Source organism: Argiope bruennichi, chromosome 6 (assembly GCF_947563725.1).
Source record: "Argiope bruennichi chromosome 6, qqArgBrue1.1, whole genome shotgun sequence".
Taxonomy (NCBI): domain Eukaryota; kingdom Metazoa; phylum Arthropoda; class Arachnida; order Araneae; family Araneidae; genus Argiope; species Argiope bruennichi.
The window spans coordinates 103,829,817-103,853,868 of record NC_079156.1 but is presented as its reverse complement, the minus strand read 5'-3'; the positions used below and the strand labels follow the sequence as shown (position 1 = coordinate 103,853,868).

The 24,052-nt window shown below is 25.3% G+C and overlaps 1 protein-coding gene across 1 annotated transcript in view; it reads left to right on the top strand.

Moving 5' to 3' along the window:
- Positions 1–300: 300 nt before the first annotated feature.
- LOC129971609 (poly(ADP-ribose) glycohydrolase-like) overlaps positions 301–24,052 on the top strand; it is a 27,341-nt gene continuing 3,589 nt past the window's right edge. The window contains exons 1-17 of the mRNA XM_056085544.1: positions 301–692; positions 4,027–4,084; positions 5,313–5,353; positions 7,508–7,745; positions 7,916–7,970; positions 10,011–10,100; positions 12,350–12,469; positions 13,603–13,686; positions 14,411–14,485; positions 15,363–15,455; positions 16,075–16,253; positions 17,469–17,557; positions 18,088–18,224; positions 19,603–19,750; positions 20,602–20,680; positions 21,194–21,302; positions 23,025–23,256. Of these exons, the coding sequence (XP_055941519.1) occupies positions 614–692; positions 4,027–4,084; positions 5,313–5,353; positions 7,508–7,745; positions 7,916–7,970; positions 10,011–10,100; positions 12,350–12,469; positions 13,603–13,686; positions 14,411–14,485; positions 15,363–15,455; positions 16,075–16,253; positions 17,469–17,557; positions 18,088–18,224; positions 19,603–19,750; positions 20,602–20,680; positions 21,194–21,302; positions 23,025–23,256 (1,906 nt within the window). The 5' untranslated portion in view covers positions 301–613. The remainder of the gene's footprint in view (positions 693–4,026; positions 4,085–5,312; positions 5,354–7,507; positions 7,746–7,915; positions 7,971–10,010; positions 10,101–12,349; positions 12,470–13,602; positions 13,687–14,410; positions 14,486–15,362; positions 15,456–16,074; positions 16,254–17,468; positions 17,558–18,087; positions 18,225–19,602; positions 19,751–20,601; positions 20,681–21,193; positions 21,303–23,024; positions 23,257–24,052) is intronic.

Below are 24,052 nucleotides of genomic sequence, written 5' to 3'. Positions count from 1 at the left end.
ACAGTTAACCACATGCATGTATTCAAAGTTTAAGTTATTGAAAGTTGAAGTATTGAGAAATACTTCAACTTTCAATACATTTCAAACAGAAATTAAATTTGTAACAATTTTGGTCAGAAAAATATTATTATTTAAAATTTATTCTTATTTGAATTCTGATAGAATTATAAAACTTCAATATAAATTTTTGCAGTTCTTATAGAAATTATTAATTTCTTTTTTATATATTAAATTTAACACATTGTTTTGAACCATATTTTCTAAGAAATGTTAGGCAATGCTGAAATGACGTAGTTCTGTTCTTTTATTTTGAAAACAGACAGAAACTGGAAATGTTTATGTCGGTACATGTTTATGGTAACATTACTGAAGTTGTCAAATAAGAATTCTTATTGCTTTGATTTTAAAATTCACGTTCTTTTTTATAGAAAGGATTAATATGAAATAAAAGGTCGGGAATTGCTGTGAAGGAACTTATTGTTGTTTGATGACTATTTCGCAATGATAACCCTTCTAGCAGTTGAAAATAGTGAGACATTTATATTATCTAGAACAAAAAAAATGTTGTCATCTTGCGCAATATAGGAAGTTTAATGACTTCAACATATCGAACATGTTAAAAGGACAGAAACGATTGAGGCAAATTAACATCAAAGAGAGCTTTGCCCTAAGTAAGAAGCCAAATATTGAATGTAAGTTTTATTTGTAGCTTTCCTGTAGTTGAATCAGACTAAAAGGATGGTTTTATTATTTTAGTTAATTATACGAAATATTCAATTTTGTCTTATTGAAAAAAATTTATTATTGCATTTTACCAAAACAAACGTGTAAATTTCTTTGCAGATAGTTTTTTTTATTTATTTTAGAGAATGCTAATGAAATACCAACAAACTGAATGCTCGACGTTCAGGAAATATTTTTTTATATAATTTATTAAATAATTTGTATAAGATTTAGTATTGTGTTTTTGAGGTAATAAAATTCTTGCAGGTTATTTTAGAATATTATTAAAAAGTCATCCATTTCATATACGACTTTCTATTTAGACATATTTCTCTTATTGAGGAAATATAAAATTTCAGTTTAAATTTCCTAACTTTTTATTATCCAAACAATTACAATATTACTGCAGATTCCCAACTTTATAGTGAAACGATGGATTCTGTTTCCTTTAGGGGGAGCCTGTTTGTTTGGTTGATTATATATATATATATATGCTATATTTTTTTGCATGTATGTTAAAAAAATTGTAAAACTTAAGAACATGGTATGAATTTTTTTTCAGCAATTTCTACCAAAACATGCTGCACAGTAGAAAATTCACCAAATATTAATTAAAGAAAACATTTAATTTTATTTAAAAAAATTCATTTGACAATTTATCATCTTTAGAAGATTAAGAGGATTAAATCTATAATATTTAGTTTAGCCAAAAAATTGTATTAAGCATCAGTTCGTTTTAGCTTCCCTTTTTCCAAGAAGGTAATTTTGAAAATGATATGTTTGTTTTGCACAAATGCCTGTAGGATAAAATTGTAAAGTCACAGGAATGTAATTCAGTTCGTTAATTCAACAATTTTAGAAATTGGCATACAAAGACAATCTAGTAAAATGCTGGTTGTCTAAATGATACTTGTATATTAATCACATGACAGTGATTAATCGGCAAATAAAATAGCAGAAGATATGTTATCATTAGTAGCTAATTGTCAAAGGTGTCATGTTATGGCCCATGTAAAGGACCATATTTATTAGTGATATGTAGTTAAGCCTAAAACTTACATATGCCATGCGATTAATATACAAATACTGTTAAAATGATTTAAGAATAGCAACTGTTGAAGAAGTGTTTATTCCATATACGACTTTGTTGAATGGATAAATTATCTTTTTAGTTATTTTGCAACCATTGACATGAAATCTACCTATGTTTTGATCATTAGATTAACGAGAATAAATGGCTAATGAGTCTTATAATCTTCCTTTCCAACATATTTATTTTTAAAAATATGACATGTGCATATTATATGCACACTTCATATAAGACCCTCTCTAAGACTGAAGTTAATATATAGAACTGAATAAGTAAGTCATTCTCTAAGGCCGAATCTACGATATTATAATTAGGGATGAATACATCCTGTTAAATTTCTCTCATTCTATTTAGCCATCTTATTATTTGTTACTGGCAAATTATGAAATCAATTCTATAGAATGCCTGCACATTGTATATAATGCCTAAAAGTAGCCGGCAATGTATGGAACAATTATAGGCATTTTATAGAATGTCAACTGAGAAACCAGCAAAGTATGGAATGCATCTCTGATTGAAAATTTTTTTCACTGCTTCTTTGGGACCTACTATGCGAGTTCCTATTCCTGATGTCAGCAAGGAAATATATTGTCTTAGATTCACCAATATCTTGGCAGCTGTAATTGGTGTGACAAAGGATGATTTCTACTGACTTGGAACTTATGAAAGAATTTTAAGCAAGTATATGTGAAATCACAATTCTTTTTATGCCCTTAGAACTTGCTTAGAATTGAAGATATTCTTGACGACAAAATTCCTCTCTGGTCAGTTGCAATTGTTCAATCTAGTGGAAGTGGCCAAAGATAACTCAAATGTGTAGGTAAAATTAAGTGCAAAAATATGAAATGTCTTTGCTTGAAAAATGCCGTTCAAGCCTACCATGTTGCAACAAGTAGGTTAATTGTAATTTCTTATTTTTTATATAATTTTTTTTCCCTTAATAAGAAAGACATACATTTTGTTTTATACAACTTCCATTTTTCTTTACATATTTTAAATAAATTTTTTAATGGCACTCTCATTGTTTTTTCAGAATAACATCTGTATTTTTGAGGAATGCACATTATTTATATAATAGCCTTATTAGGACCTTTTTTCATATTTTGCCTAAATAGTATTTGTCATTCTATAGGTAATTAGAGAAAATATGTAATAATTCTCATATTTCAAACTTTGCCTAAAAGTGTCTGGTATTATATACAATGCTATTGTTTCATACTTTGCTTCTAATATATTCATATTTAATTAGTTTTGTAACATTAAATAAAATTATCAGCTGTAAGCATGACATAAGAATTGTCTTTCTTGGAGGGAGTATAACTTACTATAGCCAAATGTAAAATAAAATGATCCACTTAAATAGATTTCTAAATAAAGCATTTACTCTTATGGCTTCAGTTTGGATCAAGGTTCCAGGTATGGTCATCAATTGCAGGTGTTTTGGATTTTGCAATAGATAATTAATTTTGGATCAACTTTGATATACAGTCATTTTCACCAAAAAAAATAGTTTATTGCCAAATTTTAGTGAAATGGACGTATGTGGCGCGAACAGCAAAAGCACCACCGAAAAATTGTCAATGCAAGGCGCCAAATGATTGTATATCAAAGCTAAGCCTCAATTATTTTTTTTTAAATTATATAATCCATTCTGGATAAGGCTTATGATAATCAAGTATATTCCTAGATAAACAATTAAAAATAGTCATAAGGACATATTCCTAAATAAACAATTAAAAATAGTCATAAGGACATTATGAGCTTATAATTCCCCAGTATATCAAATTTACTTAATTATTTTTATATATGAAATAAAAAGTAATTTTGAAATACTTTCTTTATTATTATTGAATAATAATTCATAAGAGTAAAATTCTTTAAATGCTAATCAAATGAATGAAGGAGAAAAAAATGTTTTCATAAAAATTGCTTTTTTAATAAAAAGGAGAATCGTATTTAAAAGAATAGAGAATGACTGGCATTGATTCAGGAGGGGGAGGGGGTGAGTTTTTTGAAAATATATGACACCAAAGGAACGTAGATAGTGAAACAAAAGAAAAAAAAAATTTAAAAAAATAAAGATTAGACTTTGAGTGTTTTGTTGTCAGAAAGCACTTTATCATAAGAAATGATAATTTAATAATTTCAATTTTTTATAAGTTAATAATCTTTTAATATTATATAGTTTTTTTCAAATAATTTTTTTTCATCAGTAACTTCAGATATGGATCCAATTCTTCGAAATAAGATGGCAGCTGCTGCTGAAAAGAGGTATTTACTTTCTGTTTTATATATTTATTATTCTCTCATCTCTTTGTTTCCTAAAGTTATAAAAGTGCCAAAAATCATGTGAAATTAATTTAATGAAACTTGATATGTTTTGGTGAACTTGTATTATAGTCAATAATAAATTCTGTTTGCAATAAATTTGAGGTTATACACCAGGTGCAGTATCATTGAATACAGTCTTTAAGTAATTAAAAGTAAATGATGAATTTATGTAGAATCTTAAATATCAATAATGACTTTTCTATTTATTTAAAAAAAATAATAATAGTTGGGTACTTTTCCGTTAGCCGGGCTCAAATGGCGCCAATTGTGAACCAAATGCGAATTTGGCATAAGAAATTTAGCAGAATTCTATATTATTTGGAGATTTTTCACTTCTGTCTGGCTAACGGAAAAATACCAAAAGTTGTTTAATTTTCAGGAATTTTTTTTCTGCGATGCATAAACATATTATTTTTACATTATGTAAACTTTTGATCTCGGTATACCATTTTAATCTTATTTTAGCAGTATTTTGTTTTGCATGCAAATTAATACATCAAAGCACAATGTTGTCTGATATAGTGTTCAAAGATTAAAAGTATGATAAATAATATTTTTTTTCCCATCAAGAATTGGCTTAAATTAGATTATCATCAATTCTTAGCTTTTTATTCTTTTTTTTTTTTAATATGAGCTACTTAATTTTTTTTCTTTACCATCAAAATAATTTTAGAAAAATACATTTTCTAGTACATTGTTTTAGGATTTCCAGATATATATACACATATTATTAAATAAATTAGTTTAATTTTCTTCATTTTTTCAGTTAGTTATCTTTATTTGATTTATTGATGTAGCATGAGAATGATATGTTTATTGAATTGATTCATATATAATTATATGTTGACTAAATTGATTCAAATATAAAATTTATGTGTATTCCAAATTGATCCAAAAAATACAAGTGTTTATTATTGCTAATAAATATAATTTTGTAAAAATGATAATCGTGTTCTCTTCACAATTTGCATATAGGAATTAACTTTTTTTAAGTTAAAAAAATTCTAAAAGTCTGTAGTTTTAATATCTTTAGCAGTTGTTTTTGTAACCATTTAATGCTTTTTTGTTTTGCTGCAGTATAATATTTAAATTATTTTCTTCCCCAAAATTATCATGTTCACATTTTTTCAAAGTGCCTGATCTTAATTAATTTGTTTTTTATATTTAGATTAGCCGCCAGAAATTCTGAAACTTCATCTAATAATTCCGGTGCGTATTAATAATTTTTAATAATGTTAGATTTTCCATATGATATCATTTATGTATTTCTTAATGCTGTGTTACAATATTGCCACAATAACTGTACAAGACATTTTTTTTTTTGTCATAACAACATGATTTACTAATGATTCATTGCAAAATATTCTTATTCTGTAAATGGGTGAAAAGTCCAGTAAAAACCTGAATCAACGCTTTTCCTAATTAGCTTATTAATTTTCTAACTGGCAGCTGACCCAGACTGCTTGTGTCCTGAATATCCTGACCTTGTCCTTGCCACCAGCTTGTGTACCCTGAACTTGTCACTTGCTCCCCTATTACTAAAAATAAATTTGGCAATTTTATTGTTGTTAGTGGAAATTGCATCAATAAGGTTCAGGCTTATATGCGAATGATTCATCTTTTTAAAATCATATAGTAAGATATTCCTCTTGCAGTTCTACCCATTTTGTAAGGTAGGAAATTTTTAAAGATTTTATCATCATATTTTCTGTGAGAATATTCAGATTTAAGAGTCTGATGTATTTTTTGATATTTTTTAATGATAATACAAATATTGCTGCTTCCCAAATATCTGTGAACAATGACAAACATTTTATTTTTCCTATTAATCAAGTTTGATTTTTGCAAAAAAATCATTCAAAATTCTGAATTAAAAAAAAAAAATCGTAATTCTAGCTTTATGTTTAAGGGTCTATTTAATCCTTTTTTTTTTTTTTTTTTTTTTTTTTTTTCAAAATTAAGCTTTCTGGAGCTAGCTTAGTAGATTCTTAGAATTTTACATTCATTGTCAAATGCCATGCTGTGCAATATTTATGACAATCACTTACTTATGATTCCTGATGGGAAAATATATTCAGGTTTCTTAGTGTATCTGAAATATTCGTTTTAATCCTTGTAAGCTGAAAACTTGTGCTGCAAAGAATCATTCTTTTTCTTTTTTTTTATCAAGTTTTTCAAACTCAAAGGCTAACAAGGCCAACTACACAGTTTTTATATAGTTTACCTGCATCGGAAAAGAAGATATGACAATAATGTCAAATTTTACTGACATTTTTTTTCTTCATAAATATAAATGATATATCTTTGCATTTCATCCCTGAAATATTTTAATATTTCCCAAGTCAAATTTAAAATTTTATAATATGTTACATAAAATACATGTTTCTGAAAGTCTTAAACAGGAAACAAATTTTAGTGTTTTGTTGTTGTTTTTTTTCAGTAATTTTTGACATATGAAATTAATGATCTCTTAATTTTAATATAGTATAAGGCAGAGATTGACCAACCTCAATATGCTTATGATTCAATACTACTTATGGTATTGTTTTTTAAAATAAAGGAAGAAGAGATTTTTTAGCTTTAAAATCTGTATACTATATTTTGCATTCAATATAAATGCTTGAAATTCATAATAGAGGCTGAAGTAAAGTTGTTTTAATTAATACTAATAATTTCCATTGATGAATATTGAGATTTATTGCTCATTAGTGTGCAAGTTTCGAATTTTTTATTAAAACTAGTGTTAAATCATTTATCAAGGCGATCATAAATTAATAGTGTATTTAAAATAATAAGAAATTTTAAAAAAAGGAAAAATACAGTTATACAGCAATCACTGTTTTATTTTAAATATGAATGTAAAAGCCATAAATTTAGTTGTATTTTGCATTCCATGTTGTGATTCTTTAGTCTAAGATTACTTGTTGAAAACAATTCATTGATCAAAGAATACCAATTCTTGACCTGTATAAACTCCCTACAAAACTTCTTAGATTATTTATTTATTTATTTATTTATTTTTTTCCTTTTGAGAATTTCCACTAAAATCGTTAGAGGAATAACTGCTGATATGCTTTGCAACACTTTGAGCACAATTGAATGTTGACTAAATATTTACACATGACAAGGAGAGATCGTATTAAAGTTATTGAACATTTAAAAATGCTATTTTGTGAAAAACTACTAATTAAAAACCGTATATGCTTACTTGTAAAAAATGTTAATTACTCTATACAAGCTTCAGCCAAAAAATTATGTATTAAAGGTTTTATATGTATCTTGAATATGAAATACTTGTTTCTGACTGCATAGTGAAATTTCATTAGAAACTACTTTTATTACAAGGTTATATATCTCTTTCAGACTTGAAGCTTTCAAGCAAAATTTCTGATGGCAGTGGTACTTCTACAAATCATGTGCTGGAAACTGAGAATGTGCAAGTTCCAGATTCTCAAGAAAGTTGTTTACCTAGTTCAGCAGATCTCTTTCCGAGTTCATCTGAAAACTGTCCTGAATCACCTGTTGTGGAACAGTTCAGCAGCCAAGAAACAATATATTCAGATAAAATCGATTCTCCTGCAACTCCTAATAGTCCTGAAGAGTATGTTCATTTTCATTAGATTTGAAACAATTCATATTATGTTGTTATATATTTATAAACTCTTCTTTAATTTTTTGCCTTTTAAGACTGAAAATGCAAATAAATTATTGAGAAGTTATTATAACATTTAATTGATGGCTGTTTAATTAATATTCCTTACACCCTTGTAGGAACTGTATATCTGAAATTGATTCTGACATAGAGCATGACACTGAAGATGAAGAGGTATGTTCACATAGCTATTTTATTTCTAATGAAATGTATATGATTTACTAAAACTTTGTAAAGCACTAATTTGGTAAGAAATCTTGGTTGCAATAATAGCTTGTTCTTCATAATCAGAGAATTAATGTAATCTATCCTACATTGTGCAGTGCTGTCTTCCAGCATAACCTAAATTTAGCTTATTTTATTGATTTTTAATAATATAATATATTTGACCTGCAGTAAGTAAATTTTAGCAAAGATACCCTAATTAAGTAGACTCATTTTTAATTAATTGCAACTGAAAATTAAACATTTAAATGTTATCAATTACTTATCATGCATTCATTGCTTTCATTTATAATAATTTAACCAGCTGTTAAAAATCATGAACTTGTTAGGTAAAATTAATATGCTGCTAATGAAAACGTCAAGTTAAAATATAAATAAAAAATTAATTTTTGTGTTAATTTAAAAAAGTTAGTTATAACTTTTTTATTATTAGTAATGTATATAAATAAATTATACTTATTTATATAATAATTTATCTACATTTTTAAATATATATATATATACACACATACATAGTCAGATTTATGAAATTTTTTTAAATACCTAATATTTGTAGAAGGGGATTGTATTATTAATAACATCTTGCATCTTTCGCAAATCATGAAGTGTGTGCCCAATTGCAGAATTAGGCAGCATTCTTCTTTTCAGTAACTGCTATGGTACGAATTCACTTTATTACTGCAGCCATTAAGAATTATTGCTTTTCTGCATTTTTATGTGTTTGGAGGAAGTCGTATCATTTTATCCTGCATTTCCCCTGAATATTTAACGTTTTAAAAGAAATGTTATTATATTGTTGATGGATTTAGGTACTGCATGCAAAATTAAATACATTAAGGATCGATTTTATACACAGTAACAAGTTGAAGATGCTACCGTTCAGCACCATGCTTGAACAACCCTCTGCTATAAACGTATCATTTATACCAGCAATTAGTTAACTTAATGGTTATGGTAATGGTTTTAATTTTTTAAAATTACTTACATTTTAATGCTTAAAATTTTTTAGGCATGGTTTTCTTTCCTTTTTTTAATAAACAACTTGCCTGTTTTAACTTACTTTTAATAGAAAATCTAAATATTTGTATTCCTTTTCATATTTTTATGCAAAACTGAATTGGTTAATTTTCTGTATTTCTGGATAGAGCTAGTATTTTTTTAGAAAAATATTTTTGCAAAATTTATAATGAATCTTAAAAAATACATAAAGAAATTTAGAATTAAATTAAGTAATTAATTAATCAGTTAAGCACCTAGTTTACTTATGTGTGTATTTTTTAGCATTCTTAATACAATATTTTTTTCAGTAATGATTGCATTTTCAAATTAATTATTTCTTCAAATATTTTTTGATACTGAATAGACATACACAAATTATATATATATGCAAATGTTATGATGAATATATACCATAAAATAAAATACCTAAATTTCATATTGGAGTTATAAGATTTCTTATTCTATATATTATTTCTCTTCCTTTTTCTCTTCTCAACTAATACAAAGCCTTCAGTGAGAAATTCTGTATGAGATTTTTTTGCTGACTTCTAAAATGACGTATTTAATTTATATTAAAACACAGTATTAAATTAAAGAAATCCACACATCATAGACATTGTGACTTCATGAATGTGTAACTCTATTAGCTCTTTTTTTCTCTCTTTTATTTAACATAAAAATCATAACCTAAAAGCCACCCAAAACATTTGAAAGGAAGGGGGGAAATTAGAAATAATACAAAAATTTTGTTTGTTGAATGATAAAGATTTTTCTTTAGAAAAACAACTGATATATCAGTTTATATTATAAAGTGATATATACTATATTAATGATCAGTTAAACATCATCAAGCAGTTTTTCTGTATTCTGCCTTTCTAGATAAAGATAATGTCTTTTGAAACTTGCAATATATATGTTGATATGAAAGTAAATTTACATATTAAACTTTTCATTATTATTTTGGATAAGACTTTTTTTTTTTTTTTTTAGATGCAGCTGAAATTTTTAAATAGAACACCTAATTGCAATATTCCATTGCCAAAGCTAGAACCATCTGGAAATCATTCTATAATGTTTTCAGTAAGTATTTTTCTGAAACATAAACATTCCAAATGTGAATTTGAATTTTTGTTTTTTCAAATTATGTTGTTTGGACTCTTTGTTTTGATTTTATCATAAAAACTAATGTGAAATTTATTTGTGTTAGCATGCAGTATGTGTATTTACTGTTTGCATTAATTCTGATAAAATTGTCAAACAGTATTATGCGAAGAAGACTAATAACTTCAAGATTAAAAGTTTGTTGCATGGAATTTTAGAACCTAAAATGTATAAAACACTTTATTTGTTATAGAATACATTAATAATGAAATTATTTTTTGATAAAATCTGTGTATATTGCATATATCCAAATGGCAACTGTCAAATGTAAACAAATCACTATACCAACATTTCAGAATACTTCATTGACATTGTTACAGCTTCTCTTAATTCTACGCTTCACTAATTAGTAAGCTGAAAAATATTATTAGAAAGTGTCTGGATAAGACTCACCAAAAACTATATTCGCTCAGATGAATAAAATATAAAAGAAATCAAGAAATAAGCATTAAAGTTTAATTAGGTCTGAAAACAGGCTTAACCATTTCCACATGGATAATTGCTGTGGCTTACATATGGAAATCGATGATCATATTTTCTAAAATTATCTCGTGAAAATAATTTTTGAATCATCTTAAAACTCGAAAAAATTACCTTTTTCTTAATATCAATTTCATTTCTGTACAATGATTTAATTATTTTTAATGGTTTTTAAATGCAATATGTAATTTGTAAAAATTTTACTGTTATGGAATTCAAACTCATTCATCAAAACATTCAATCGCTTGCCTTTTTTCTATGGTGATTTGGGCATAGTAATCCTTAAAAAGGGAAAATCTAGCTTACATCTTCCCTATCTGAGGGGATTTCAGTCAGTCTAGATAAAGGCATGGCTGATTAAGTTCAGAATTGGTAGCTAGTCAGTAATAATCATTTAAATGAATCTGGAATTATTACCCATACGTTTTGATATTCTTACATGTTGAATCTATGTTATCTAGTATTCATAAAATATGTGTAATGCAATAAATAATTAAAGTGCAAAAGGATTGATTATTTGGAATACACGAAAAAGGAATGTGTATTTGGTTTATTGCCAATGTTAAAATTGAGACTAAAAAAGTGCCTACTTAGGAAGTTAATTCTACAAAAGGATTTTCACTTTTATTTTGGAGTATATACACTTTTAAATTTATATGCATTATTATTTGTTTTGATTTATTTAATTAATCTTTTTTTTTTTAAGTCTTACCAAATAACAAGGTGAAATTTTAAAGCTATATGTTTTACATTAACAGCCCAAAAAGTTAATAACCTGGGCAAACATGTTAGTCACCAAAGGCAGCTAGTTCAAAACTGAGTTACACTTCTCACATACAACAAAAGGGGGAGAAATAGTAATTTTTTAACTTTATTAATAATCTAATAAATAAAGTTTTAAGAAATCATAGATGTGTTGAATTGGCAGTTCAGCAATAAATGAACCTAAGGATATGAGGCTGTTGTAGAAATGCACATTGATAAGCATTTAGTTGTACAATTTCAGGTCAGCAATAGCTTTTATTTGTTTTGGAATGAATGTAGCAGTTGTGCATTGTATTTTGTCTATTAATGATATTTTAAAAATTAATGCTAATTGTAAATTTTTTTTTTGTATTCCATGAAGAAGTTTCCTGTTTCATCTTCATCAATATGGTAGAGGTCATAAATGTCACAACCTCTTAACTTTTTATTATTAAATGAAGCAATATTTTTATATCTATTTCTGAAAATAACAAAAAAAAATGCATTCTGTTATCAAATATTGTATACAGGTAAATATTATGAATATATTCATATCAGTAAAATGTTTTTGCTGTTATGTGTGTAATATTTTGTTGTGTTGCTAAATTTCAATAACTCGATGAAAGAATGTATTATTAAAAAAAGCGAGAATAGAGTATGTGACATTTAAGACAAATTTATTGGTAGTTTTTATTCATTTGTAGCAATTTTATGTATTTTTTTATAAAACTGAGAAAACGTCTATAGTTGATCTTGAAAAAATGCACACTGTTTTTTTTTATTTTAAATTAATGTCTGAGATTAAAAATTAATTATTTTACAATGATTCAATAAACTTTTTTGTATTTTGAGGCTGCTGAAATATTAATTACATTCATTCCAAAATTAAATTCACTTGCTTGTAATTTGTAAATTTTTTTTATGTAAACTTAATTTTATTTTAGCCTCACATCATTCCTGGCCGTGCTCCTCGTCCATATCCTCCCTCTTATAGGGACTTATGGGATTCTAATCATGTTCGAATGCCTTGTGCCTCGCAGAATAAATATCCAGTTGAAGATTTGGTACATTTTTGCTTTTTACTACAAGCTTCTTTCTTGATTTATTATTTTGCCATACTGGAAACAAAAATAATTGTATTTCATTATATATACAACATGTCATAGATATAACATATTACATGTAATCAGATTGAAATTTAAAAATAAAGTATTTGAAAGCTGTTCTTTAGTAATATACTAAAAAGTAATTTTTTAATAAAAAATTTGATAATGAAACTTAAAATGTTAAAGTATGAATTAGCAGTTCATACTTTAACAAATTAAATACTTTAAGAATTAAAACACTTTAACTAAGTTGTTTTAATTAAATTTATAATGGACTTTACATTTTTAGTGAATGTTTAGTATTTGTCTTTCTTATGCTATTTGACAAAAAAATCCCCTTAATGTATTAGTTTGCAGCACCCAGAATTTTAATAAATAAAATTATCTCTTTAAAGATATTTAATTATTTGATCTTGTAATCAATATTTTCTGAAAATTACTTCTTTATTGTACTATTCATATAGAATTCCTATTTAATTGATATTAATCATTTATATGAATTGAATTAACTCATTAAGTTCTAAAAATATTTATTTAGTGTATAGTCATTAAATATATACATTTGTGCAAAATGTCAGGATTCTAGCATCTTCAGAAATAAATGAAAAATGTATTGCTTGATATAATCTATAGGAACATGAAACAGCTCCAATAAAATTAGATAACAGTGTTTTTTAATACTTCATAGTATTTATTTTTTTATGTTTTTGGCTCATGAACATTTTTGATAAATATTGATAATTATCATTGATAAATGTGATTTGATGCTTTATGCTTTTTTATAAATGTGATTTGATGCTTTGATGATATTGCCCTATAGTCTTCAATCAAAGTTTGTCATTCCTCATTATTACCTAAAAAACCTTGTTTGTCAGTCAGCTTTTGACTTTTCCCCTCATTTTCAATGGAAATTAAAGGACTGCAATTGAAGATATGGTCTGTTAAATCCAATGTTTCATTAATATCAGAGTTTCTGTATTTTATTTGTTTGTTGCTTAATGTTTGTCAATTGTTTATTCATCACTATTTTTTATCCTTTCATTAAATAGTTCCATTTGTTAATATTTTTTATTTCAACAATTTATTTATAGAATGGTGAGAAACAAATTAGAAGTAGATGGGATTTAATATGTACAAGTTTGAGGAGAAATATACTATGTTCTGAAGATCTCGAAGTAAGAATATTTATTACTTAGAAGTATATACATTATGTACCTATTTACATTCTGTTCATGAAATGAGGCCTGTTGTAAAAACACTCTTAACTATTTTTATTTTTTAAAGAATTATAAACACATTAATGAAATAGTTAATTCATTTTATTAACAAAATTAGCATACTTAAAAATACAAAGCAATGAACATTTTATTAGCTTTAATTAGTAGCCAGCAGGCAATTCAGAAATTTTTATATCCATGAATAATTAGAATTATATAATCTCAGTTATAAAAGACAGCTTTAACTTGCAGTGTTTAGATTTTCATTAATTTTTAGGGCAATTAGAAGAGTGTTTGCAGCAGAACAAAGATTTAGTATCCACTCATTTGCTAATTATGACTTTAAATTTCTTTAAAATTGTTGTATGAACTTGTTTAACTTCATTTTATGACCACATATTACTAGATTATTTTTTGATATCTGACACTAACTAAAATTGCCTTGACATATATTTTTAACATTAGCTTTCGGAAAATTACAAGAGTAAGTCTCAGTCAGTACTGTAACAGTTAACAGTTTCCAAAAATAAAGTATTAGGTATGACTTTATGCTTGGATAAAATAAAAGATTTTAAGTTTCTTTTATATTTTTTGTTAATGAAATAAAATATATTATACATTACACTCTTTAATTAGTTGATCTATAAATTTATATTTTAAGATGTGATATTTTCTTTTACAGAAGGCTATACTACAGTATAACAGTCAATACAGGGGGAAGTGGAACTTCAATGGTCTGCATACTTTTTTTGAAACAGTAAGAATTTTGAATTATTTTGTTAAAATGTGCTCTAATTTATTCTCTTAAATTTATTATGTGATTCTTTTTTCAACTTTTTTTTTTTTTTCAAAAGCATATGATGATTTTGTTAATAAACCGGCGTGTTTTTTTTTTTTTTAATTTTTATATTTATTATCTGGTTTTTAAAAAGGAAACATTTTATAATATTTTTATTTGCTTTTATTGAAATCAAACAGTTGATTAAATACTTATTAAAAAGAAAATTTTCTTGAAAAATCCACTTTTATTGTGGGTAAAGACACTGTTTTTGTATTAATATTTCGTTTTTGCATTTAATTAAACTGAACTAAATGGAATTTCAAGATTATTGGCTTAACTTTTCTTATCTTAGTTCCTTTCCTTTCATTAAATTTATTTTAAATACTCATACATGTGTATAAAGAATTACTTTGTTAAAATAGAAGGTTTTAAAAAATATATAGAATTATGTTTTATTTTATAGAATTAAATGTCATTAAAACAAGAGAAGGAATGTGAAATAAGCCTTCTTCAAACTTTGTAATTCAAATATTTCAACAGTTCAAATTGTTGATATTGTATTAACTTTTGATTTTCTAAAATAAATAAATGAAATATATTTATCAGCAACCTACTTAAAACCTTCTATTTGAATCGTATTTTTCTTAGATAATTTTCATACTATGCCTACCCCCACACTAAATTTCTTTTTTATCACATACTGAAAATTTTTTTATTGAAACAAATTTCTAGTTAAAGAATGCAGTTATATAACAAAAGTGTACACAAAATAAAATGATATATTTCTGGAAATCAATGTTCATTTCATAGATTATTATTATATCATTTCTGAAGATGATGATTTCTTTTGCAGTGTTTCACAGATGATGAAAGAAGTTATTTTTTTGAAGAAACTCTTCCGAAGATGATAAATATTACATTGGATTTGCCAAATATCTGTACACAGGTCAGGAAGTGCAATTACTATTACAATTGTTTTTATATTGTAGAAAATTGAAATAATATTGTTCATGTTGCAATGCTTTTTTATTAAAAATTCATTTAAATTTTAAAATATGCATTGAATATTATGCTTGTTCAAAAAAAGTTATTAGAAAATATATTCTTTACAAATTTTTGAATCTGTCATTAAATTGCAAATTTTAATGGTAATATTGAAATTTAGAATTAATAAACAATTTTTATCCCCTTTTAATTAACAGATATGTTGCTGTAATAATTTAATTATATATATATATTTGAAAAATAAATTTAAGTATCTTTGATTGAAAGATGAGAGAAATGTATAATTTTATGCAAGAAGAATGGTATGCATACTAGTACATCAAGGGCGGTTCTGTATATATCTTGTAATACCCATTGCAAGCTTGCAGTTAACTTGGATTTGTGTATTTAACAGTAAAAAAATTACATATTGTGATGAAAAAAATAATCTTGCTTTTGGCATTATATTTGGATTATTTTTATTTTATTTCATTTTATTTATTTATTTTTGCATTCATTACGTTCTTTTTAATCATTTCTAGTAAATTGTTGAATAATAAAAATTTAATTTTTTAATCTAGCCTATCCCATTGTTGAAAAGGGGCAAAAATCATTATCTCACCATGTCTCAAAAACAAATTGGATGCCTTTTACTTAATGCTTTTTTCTGCACATTTCCTCGTAGAAGCTATCAATCGCGCAATCCAAAATTTAGGTGGAATAATGAATATGCTACTTATCCAGATATCAATTTTTACAGGTAAAGATATATATTATGATTTTCTTAATAACAAAAATGTTTTACTTCTTATTGTTACTATTAACATTAAAATATACATATTGAAGGCAAAATTTCTGATATCGTAATATTAATAATGTAATTGTGTAATTAATAATTCATCTGCATTTTATAACAGTTTTAATGTTGCTCGGTATCATTAATGGAATTATCCATATTATATGCATAAGAAATGCGTTTTTACTATATTTTATATCTGAAAAATATATATTTCATTTTTATCTACACAAATAAAGGAATAACAAAAAATGCTGCTCTTGTTTGAAAAATGCTAAAAATAAAAGTTAATATCATAAGAGGAAACATTTGACAATATCTATATTTTAATAAACTTTCAAGAAACACAGAAAATATTTCTATTTATGTTAGTATAAGTTTTATTTATGTAATAATATGTTTGATTGTTAAAAGAATATTTCTTGATGTCCCTATTTTTTAATACAAATTCCATGTTAACTTGTTTTTTAAAAAAAGTTATTCAGTATTATTTTTTTAAATTTAAAATATTAAGAAATGAAACATGTCATCAATATTCCATTAATCTTAAAATGATATGAAGTCAAATTTACAATTAAATATATCTAGCATCAAAATGATTAAATGGGGATGTTTAACATAATTAAATATTTTCCATATAATTTAGGTATCTTAAATTTTTTATTGTAATTATTTTTGAAATTAAAGCTATTTTATTCATTTTTGTATGTTTGCAAAAAAAAATAATAAAAATTATAGTACTTTGAAAACCATTTATAAATTTTATTTTTTTCTGGTAATAGCTCTTTTACATCTGAATGTGAATTTAATGCTACCAAGACCTGAAATTCACCTTTACAGTGTTACCTTTAGTTTTAGCAGAGACAAAATCTAGATTTAACAATTATTGATTTAATAAAATAGTCCCCAAAATAAAGGTGAATATTATTATATGAAATTAAGATTTTTTAGTGCTTTAAAATTAATTTTTTTTCTTTCAATTTATGAAATGCAGTAAGTAATCAAGAAAATTATTGTATTGAATTTTTTAAAAATGTAGTTTTATTCTGGTATAAATTCTTTTGAAAGTTTATTTTGTATAAAAATTTTCTTCTAAGTTAATGCACTAGCATACAATATATATATATATATATATAGTTTGTGATGAACTAATACAATTCTGAAATAAATTCTTTTCAGGCTTTTTTATGGTATAAAAAATCGAACTTCTATAAGAACAGAAAAACTGAAGTGTCTGTTTAATTATTTTAGAAGAATTACCACAAAAGGTGAGTATTTTACTTTAAAAATAAAATTAAATTTAGAAATTAGTCTTTGTTTTGTTTCACTCATTTTTTTTTTTTTAAGTATAAACATTTTATCATGTTATGTGCTCTATTTCTATGTAAATTTATTTACTCAAGTATTGCTATTGTTTTAATAAAAAATTATAAATATTCTATTTATGGTTAGTTGTACTTATTTTTGTTAATTTTTGAAAATATGTTAAAATGACTAATTTATATAAAAAATAAGAAACTAAATATTTTTTGAATTTTTGTGGTGAGGAAATTGTATAAAATTCAGTTATTATATAAGGCAATAAATGTTTTAATAAAAACGTTCTAGCAAAAGGAAAGATAGAAAGCAATAGATTGGTATTCCTAATTGAAAGACTTAAAATTTTGGAGTCTGCTTTATGTATCTTAATATTTAAATAATATTATCTAGTACAATATTTAATGCAAATTTTTTAAACTATTAAATCTATTCTTCATTTTATAGCAATATTGTTCATTTAATTTTCCTAATGTTTTAGAGCCTAGTGGTACTGTAACCTTTCATCGTCAGAGTCTTCAAAATTTGCCAAATTGGGGTGAATCTAAGAAAGGTGTCAGGATTGCAGTAATTAAGGATGATGGTCTGATAGAAACTGATGGGCATGGTATGCTTCAAGTATGTTATTTCATAAAATTCTATTGATGAATTTTAAGAAACTTTAACATGTAGAACAATTTTAATACTTCAGCCCTACATAGTATTAGAAAAATTCATTGAATTCTAACAGAAATGTAGTTGTATCCAGAGCTGAGCACATGTAAGTATGAAAATAACTATGAAACATAAACAGGTAATGTCTGATAAATTGAAATAATGGATTTTTTTTAATGTATTTTTATAAACCTAATAAAATAAAGAATTAAGATAAATCGTAGTGTTTTGAATTTGATGAAATGTGAAATTAAAATGATTAAATAAGAACCTCATAATGTGCATTATCTAGGGCCACAAAATACTTAAATCCTCTGTTAATAAAGAAAAACATTCGATTAAAAGGCAAAATAAGATATTTATAATGTAAGAAACCATGATCCAGATTTAAAATCTTATTCCATCTTAAAGGGTTCTTCTTGAGTTTCATAAACTTCATTATGCTGTAATGAATTTTGTTTTTGTTTTAAGAAATATTCATGCCAAATTTTTAATTTCTGAGATTAACAATTTCCTAGTTCTCACGTACCATTCCTAAAAAGGTTTCTGCTACAGCATCTTCCGCAGGATTGAAAGTGTAATGCAGCTTTTGCTGATAAATTAAAAGAATTTTTATGCTACAATAAATGAGAATTTTCTGTCTCAAGTAGCTTCTAAATTATAACTGACAATAACTCCTTTGCCCTTTTTTTTAAAAATCCATTTTAGCTTTTGGCAACCTTTTAATGTCATTAGTTTGACAGAGTTAATGAGAATGATGATTGAATTTAATTTATTGGAAAATGTCATCTGCACTTGTTTTTTTAAAAATTTGGCAATTAGTTTTGATTAATTATATAATATTTTATGTAGCTTCTAAAAAATGACATTAATTATTTAATTTTTCCTGAGAGTATATTATGTTACACCTTTTTTATTCTTCTAAGAGATATTAAGAGGCTATTAATCATAAATTAACATTTCATTTCAAGTGTGATATTCTTATTATATGAACATTTGGGGTCGCAAAATATATTTGCTTTTAAAACTTGACTACAATTGAAAAAATGCTAGAAGATTTACCAGATAGGTTAGAATATATTACAAATACTATGAAAATTAATACCAAAACACATTAAACTATGTATGGGATGAAAAAAAAAATTATTTGTATTGCACATATTAATGTCTTGTTTCATAGTTTATATTTATTAACATTCCTTGAGTCTCAGTTGATTTTAAAATCTTAAAATATAGTCCTATCAAAACATAAATTTAAGCTTATTAAAACTTTTGATACAACTTTTTACTGCTTATTAATGGAGAAAAATGTAATGTAAAATTTTTTGAATGTATTATTTAGGTTGATTTTGCTAACAAATTTGTCGGTGGTGGTGTTTTGGGTGAAGGATGTGTTCAGGAAGAAATTCGTTTCCTCATCTGTCCTGAATTGATAGTTTCACGCCTTTTTGTAGAATGCTTAGGTCCTACGGAAGCTCTCACAATAAGAGGTATTGCATATTTGTCTTTATATATATATGGATACAAGTAAAAGTGGAATTGTGGTTTTATTTCAGGTGATAGAACTTTGAGATTTCTGTGCATATTAGAAGAAATTAAGTTTAAGACAGTTAGAAATGATATTCCATTGAATGAAACAGAAACATTAAAACAATTAATGTCATGCAATCCAATTTTTATCAGCTGAAAATTCAATATAATTGATATTTGCTGTTGGAAAAAGGATACGTGATACTTATTAAAGTTTTTCAGAGCAGTTTAATCATGGACATATGGCTACATATGGCATATTGTAAAGAAATTGTATCATATATAATCAGTGGAAAATTTCTATATTAAAAGTTATTGTACTCAGTAACAACCCCCTACACATTCATTTGTAAATGTCATTTCCTCTAATATCTTTTGCTGATGAAAATTGGATTTCTGAAAGTTGATTCTGTCAGAAAGAATCCATGGTACATCTGACTCGCTGTGTCATTTCTGTTTCATTCAACAACACAAATTCCTATTGTACACAGTCATATCAGAGAAGTCTTAAAGTTTTACACTATAAAATAATGGTACTAGAACCACAGTACCACCTTCTTTATAACAATACATATTACAATTCAAATGTATGAAACTTGTGGTTATTTAGAAATCTTACATTAAAAATATTTTCTATTTGCTAATTAAGCTGATTGCCTTTATTTCTTTAATCATAACATATATCATTAATCCTTCTGTATTATATAGAAATATGTATTTATATATATGTAATTAAAATTTGCTCTAAGAATTTTTTCAATTAATTCAGTGATTGAAGTTTGTTGGATTGTAATTACTATACTCTTTTTAGGTGTTGAACAGTATAATAAATACAGCGGTTACAGTCATGGATTCAAATGGGAAGGAAATTTTGAAGATAAAACACCTCGGTAGGAATGAAATAATATACCTTCTCTCCCCCCTAAAAATTGTTTTTCAGTTTTATTGAATTTATTAGTTTTAGTTACCATTTTAAAAACTTTTATATTTAAAATGATATTATCAACATACATATATATATATATATATATATATATAATATTATAAAGCATATGTCTTAAAATATAATATATATTAATTCTTTTTAACAATTTGATTGGTTAGTTTGTTTTTTGAAACTAGTTTTTAAAACGAATAAATTTTACTTTTTTTATATGCATTAAAAAAATTAAAGATTATTTTTTTAAAAAAGTTTAAAGTTTTGATTTAGATAATATCATCATTATCATATGGAAATAAAATATATTCATTGGCCTGATATGGTTTTATAGTATTATTCAGTTGCAATTATTTATTGTGTTTGAATTCCAAACAATAAATTAAAGTTTTGTATGAAATATTTCCCATTGTTATGTTTCTCTAAAGTGGATCCATAAGAATTCATGCTCGTTTTATTTTTTTAGAGATGCTTGGGGTCGCATGTACACCCAACTTGTGGCAATTGATGCAACTCATTTCGGAAATTCTGCTGATCAGTTCAAATTGCCTTCTATTGAACGGGAACTAAATAAAGTAAGATACTTTTTTTTTATTTTGCTTCAATCTAATGTAAAAAAAAATTCAAGACTGCACGCATTCAGACAAGATAGAGTATGTATAAATCACCAACTAATGCCATCACATCTGTTGCAGGAATTTTATGGTGACCAAATTTGGTATCAAATGCTTGTTTGAGAATGTTGAAATCTCAAAACATGGCAAAGTTTAGTTCCCAAAATATAAAAAAATTTGTCAGAGTTTAATCCCTCACTGAGTCAGATTATTAAAGGAAAAAAAATTGCTCCAGAATTCTGCTTCATTTTTACTACACTACTAAATGTATAAAAGCCTAGCATTGTGATATTTACAATTTTTTTCTATTATATAGTTTTAGTTTCTGCTCTTTCGTGATTGAGTTACATAAGTATAAATTTTGCATTTGAATTCGTGACTTTTTATCAAAATTAAATTATTTTAATTCAAGGATCTGCATTATCATTTGGTCTGATTTGATTAGTATTAGATAGTATGCAGTACAATATTATTTTTCTGTTGAGAATCTGAATGTATGGTGTCATTAGAGGAATCAATTTAAAAAATTATAAATTAACTTATCTTTATGGAAAACCTGAAAAAATCTATTTTTGCCAATAGTTCAATTATAGAAAAAGCAATGGCTTTATTGCATCTTCGACATCTAATTTACACAAATTAAGAGATTGATTATTTTAGAAAATTTACCACAATTTCTTTAAATAGTGAATTAGGTTAGTCATAATATAAATGTTAATTCAGAAAAGAAAATTTTAACTTTCCAACTTTCTGTTATTGAATAAACTTGCTGTTTCAGTTTTCTTTCTTTCTTGAAAATAAAACAAAAATAGATTTAAACTTATAAATATAGAAACTGATTCTTTTCATTTTCTTTCTTTTGAACTTTCAAATTGACAGTATGTAAAAAGCTATAAGAGGCCAGTGCATCAAAAGTCACAAAATGCATGTTTCTGCACATTTTAAGATTATAGAAAGAATTCCATTAAATTAACAGCTTTCTGTTACAAGATAGTTTTGCTACACAAAACATTTTTGTTTAAATTAAGAAATTTTTCCTTTATAGCATTTATCTTAAAATACATAGCGAGAAATTTTGATTGTGAGTTGTGATGTTACTGACTATAATTATCATCAGAAAATATTAGTTCTTGGGTATGATGGCATTCTTTTAAAAATGAGCAATATGAATTCTTGATAATTTTACTAAACAGAGCTAGAATGTCATTTACAAACTTCAAGAGTTGGTTCACGCATTACTACAAGATAATTTATAAACTTTAAAAATAAATCAAGTTTCTATACAGAATCTAGACATTTTTACAACTGGAAATTAAATTACACATGCAAAGGACAGCTGTTACATGAAGCACAATTTGTTAATATATTAGGTAAAAGAAAAGGATCAAGTTTAAATTAGTAAATTTTTCCCCTATACCAGATAAAATGTACAATAAAGATTTAGTTCTGTATTCCACTAAACCTATATTGTAATACTACCTGTTTTTTTTCTTCTTTTACTTAATATGTTAACCTGCATGTAACTGTCAAATTATGTATTCGTGATTATTTATTATACTTTAAAAATGTCTTGTTTTTATATACCTGCTCTACTCTTAAATTTTATAAATGACCTTTTGTAACATTCTGCATAAATATGATAATCATTACCCTGCTTAAAATATATAACTAATGTATTTTTAGGCTTATTGTGGATTTTTTGAAGATGCTTCTCCCGTAAATTTATCAGCTATAGCATCTGGTAATTGGGGATGTGGGGCATTTAAAGGAGATCCCAGGCTGAAGTTCTTGATTCAGTTAATGGCTGCTTCCCATGTCGGTAGAGATCTCTTATATTTTACTTTTGGGAACAGGCAGTTGAAGAAAGAATTGAAAAAAATCTATAAATTTGTAGCCGAGAAAAATCTTTTTGTTGGTAAGTACAAATAAAATATTCTGAGTCAGGCTAATAAAAATTAGTACTTCTGTAGTGTAAAATTTATATTTTGAACAATAAAGAGAAAGAATGAAAACAAGTTATAAAAATATAAAATATATTTGCCATGCTTTTTAGAATATTTATAATACAATAAAATCTGTAGCAATGAATGAAGAAAAAATTGTCCAGTAAAGCACAATTCAATTAACATGATTCGGCCATAGTCTTGATGCTTATTAATTATAAATTGCAAATAATATAGGAATGAAGCATTTGTTAAAATTGTCTTAAATATCCAAATGGTAATTTTATCTATATAAATGAGATAAAATTATGTAAGTATTTTTACACAAAGACAGTCCTAATTAGTTGATAATTTTCATTAATTTTGCTATAAATATTATAAACTACAAGAAGATTTCATTGAAGTTTTTATAACATTAATCTTTTGGTTTAGATTTGCTTGGATTATTTTGGCTCAAAAGCCATTTGGCACAAAGCCATGTTAAAAAAATTTAAATGAGTGAAAAAATTGTTTGGATTGTAAAGATGCAAAATATTGTGTGTCTAATCAAGTAAGGAAGATAATGGGATGTTTGGCTTTTGAAAAAATTACTAGTACAGGTCATTCAACTCTTTAAATATTCTTTTTTGGAAAATTGAATTTTTGTTGTTAAATTTTCAAATGTTACTGCATTTAAATCAAATTTCCATATTGTTTATAACAAGAAAATCCAAACTCCTTAGAAAAAGATTGCCAATTAATGCTTGTTAAGATTATTAAAATATCGAT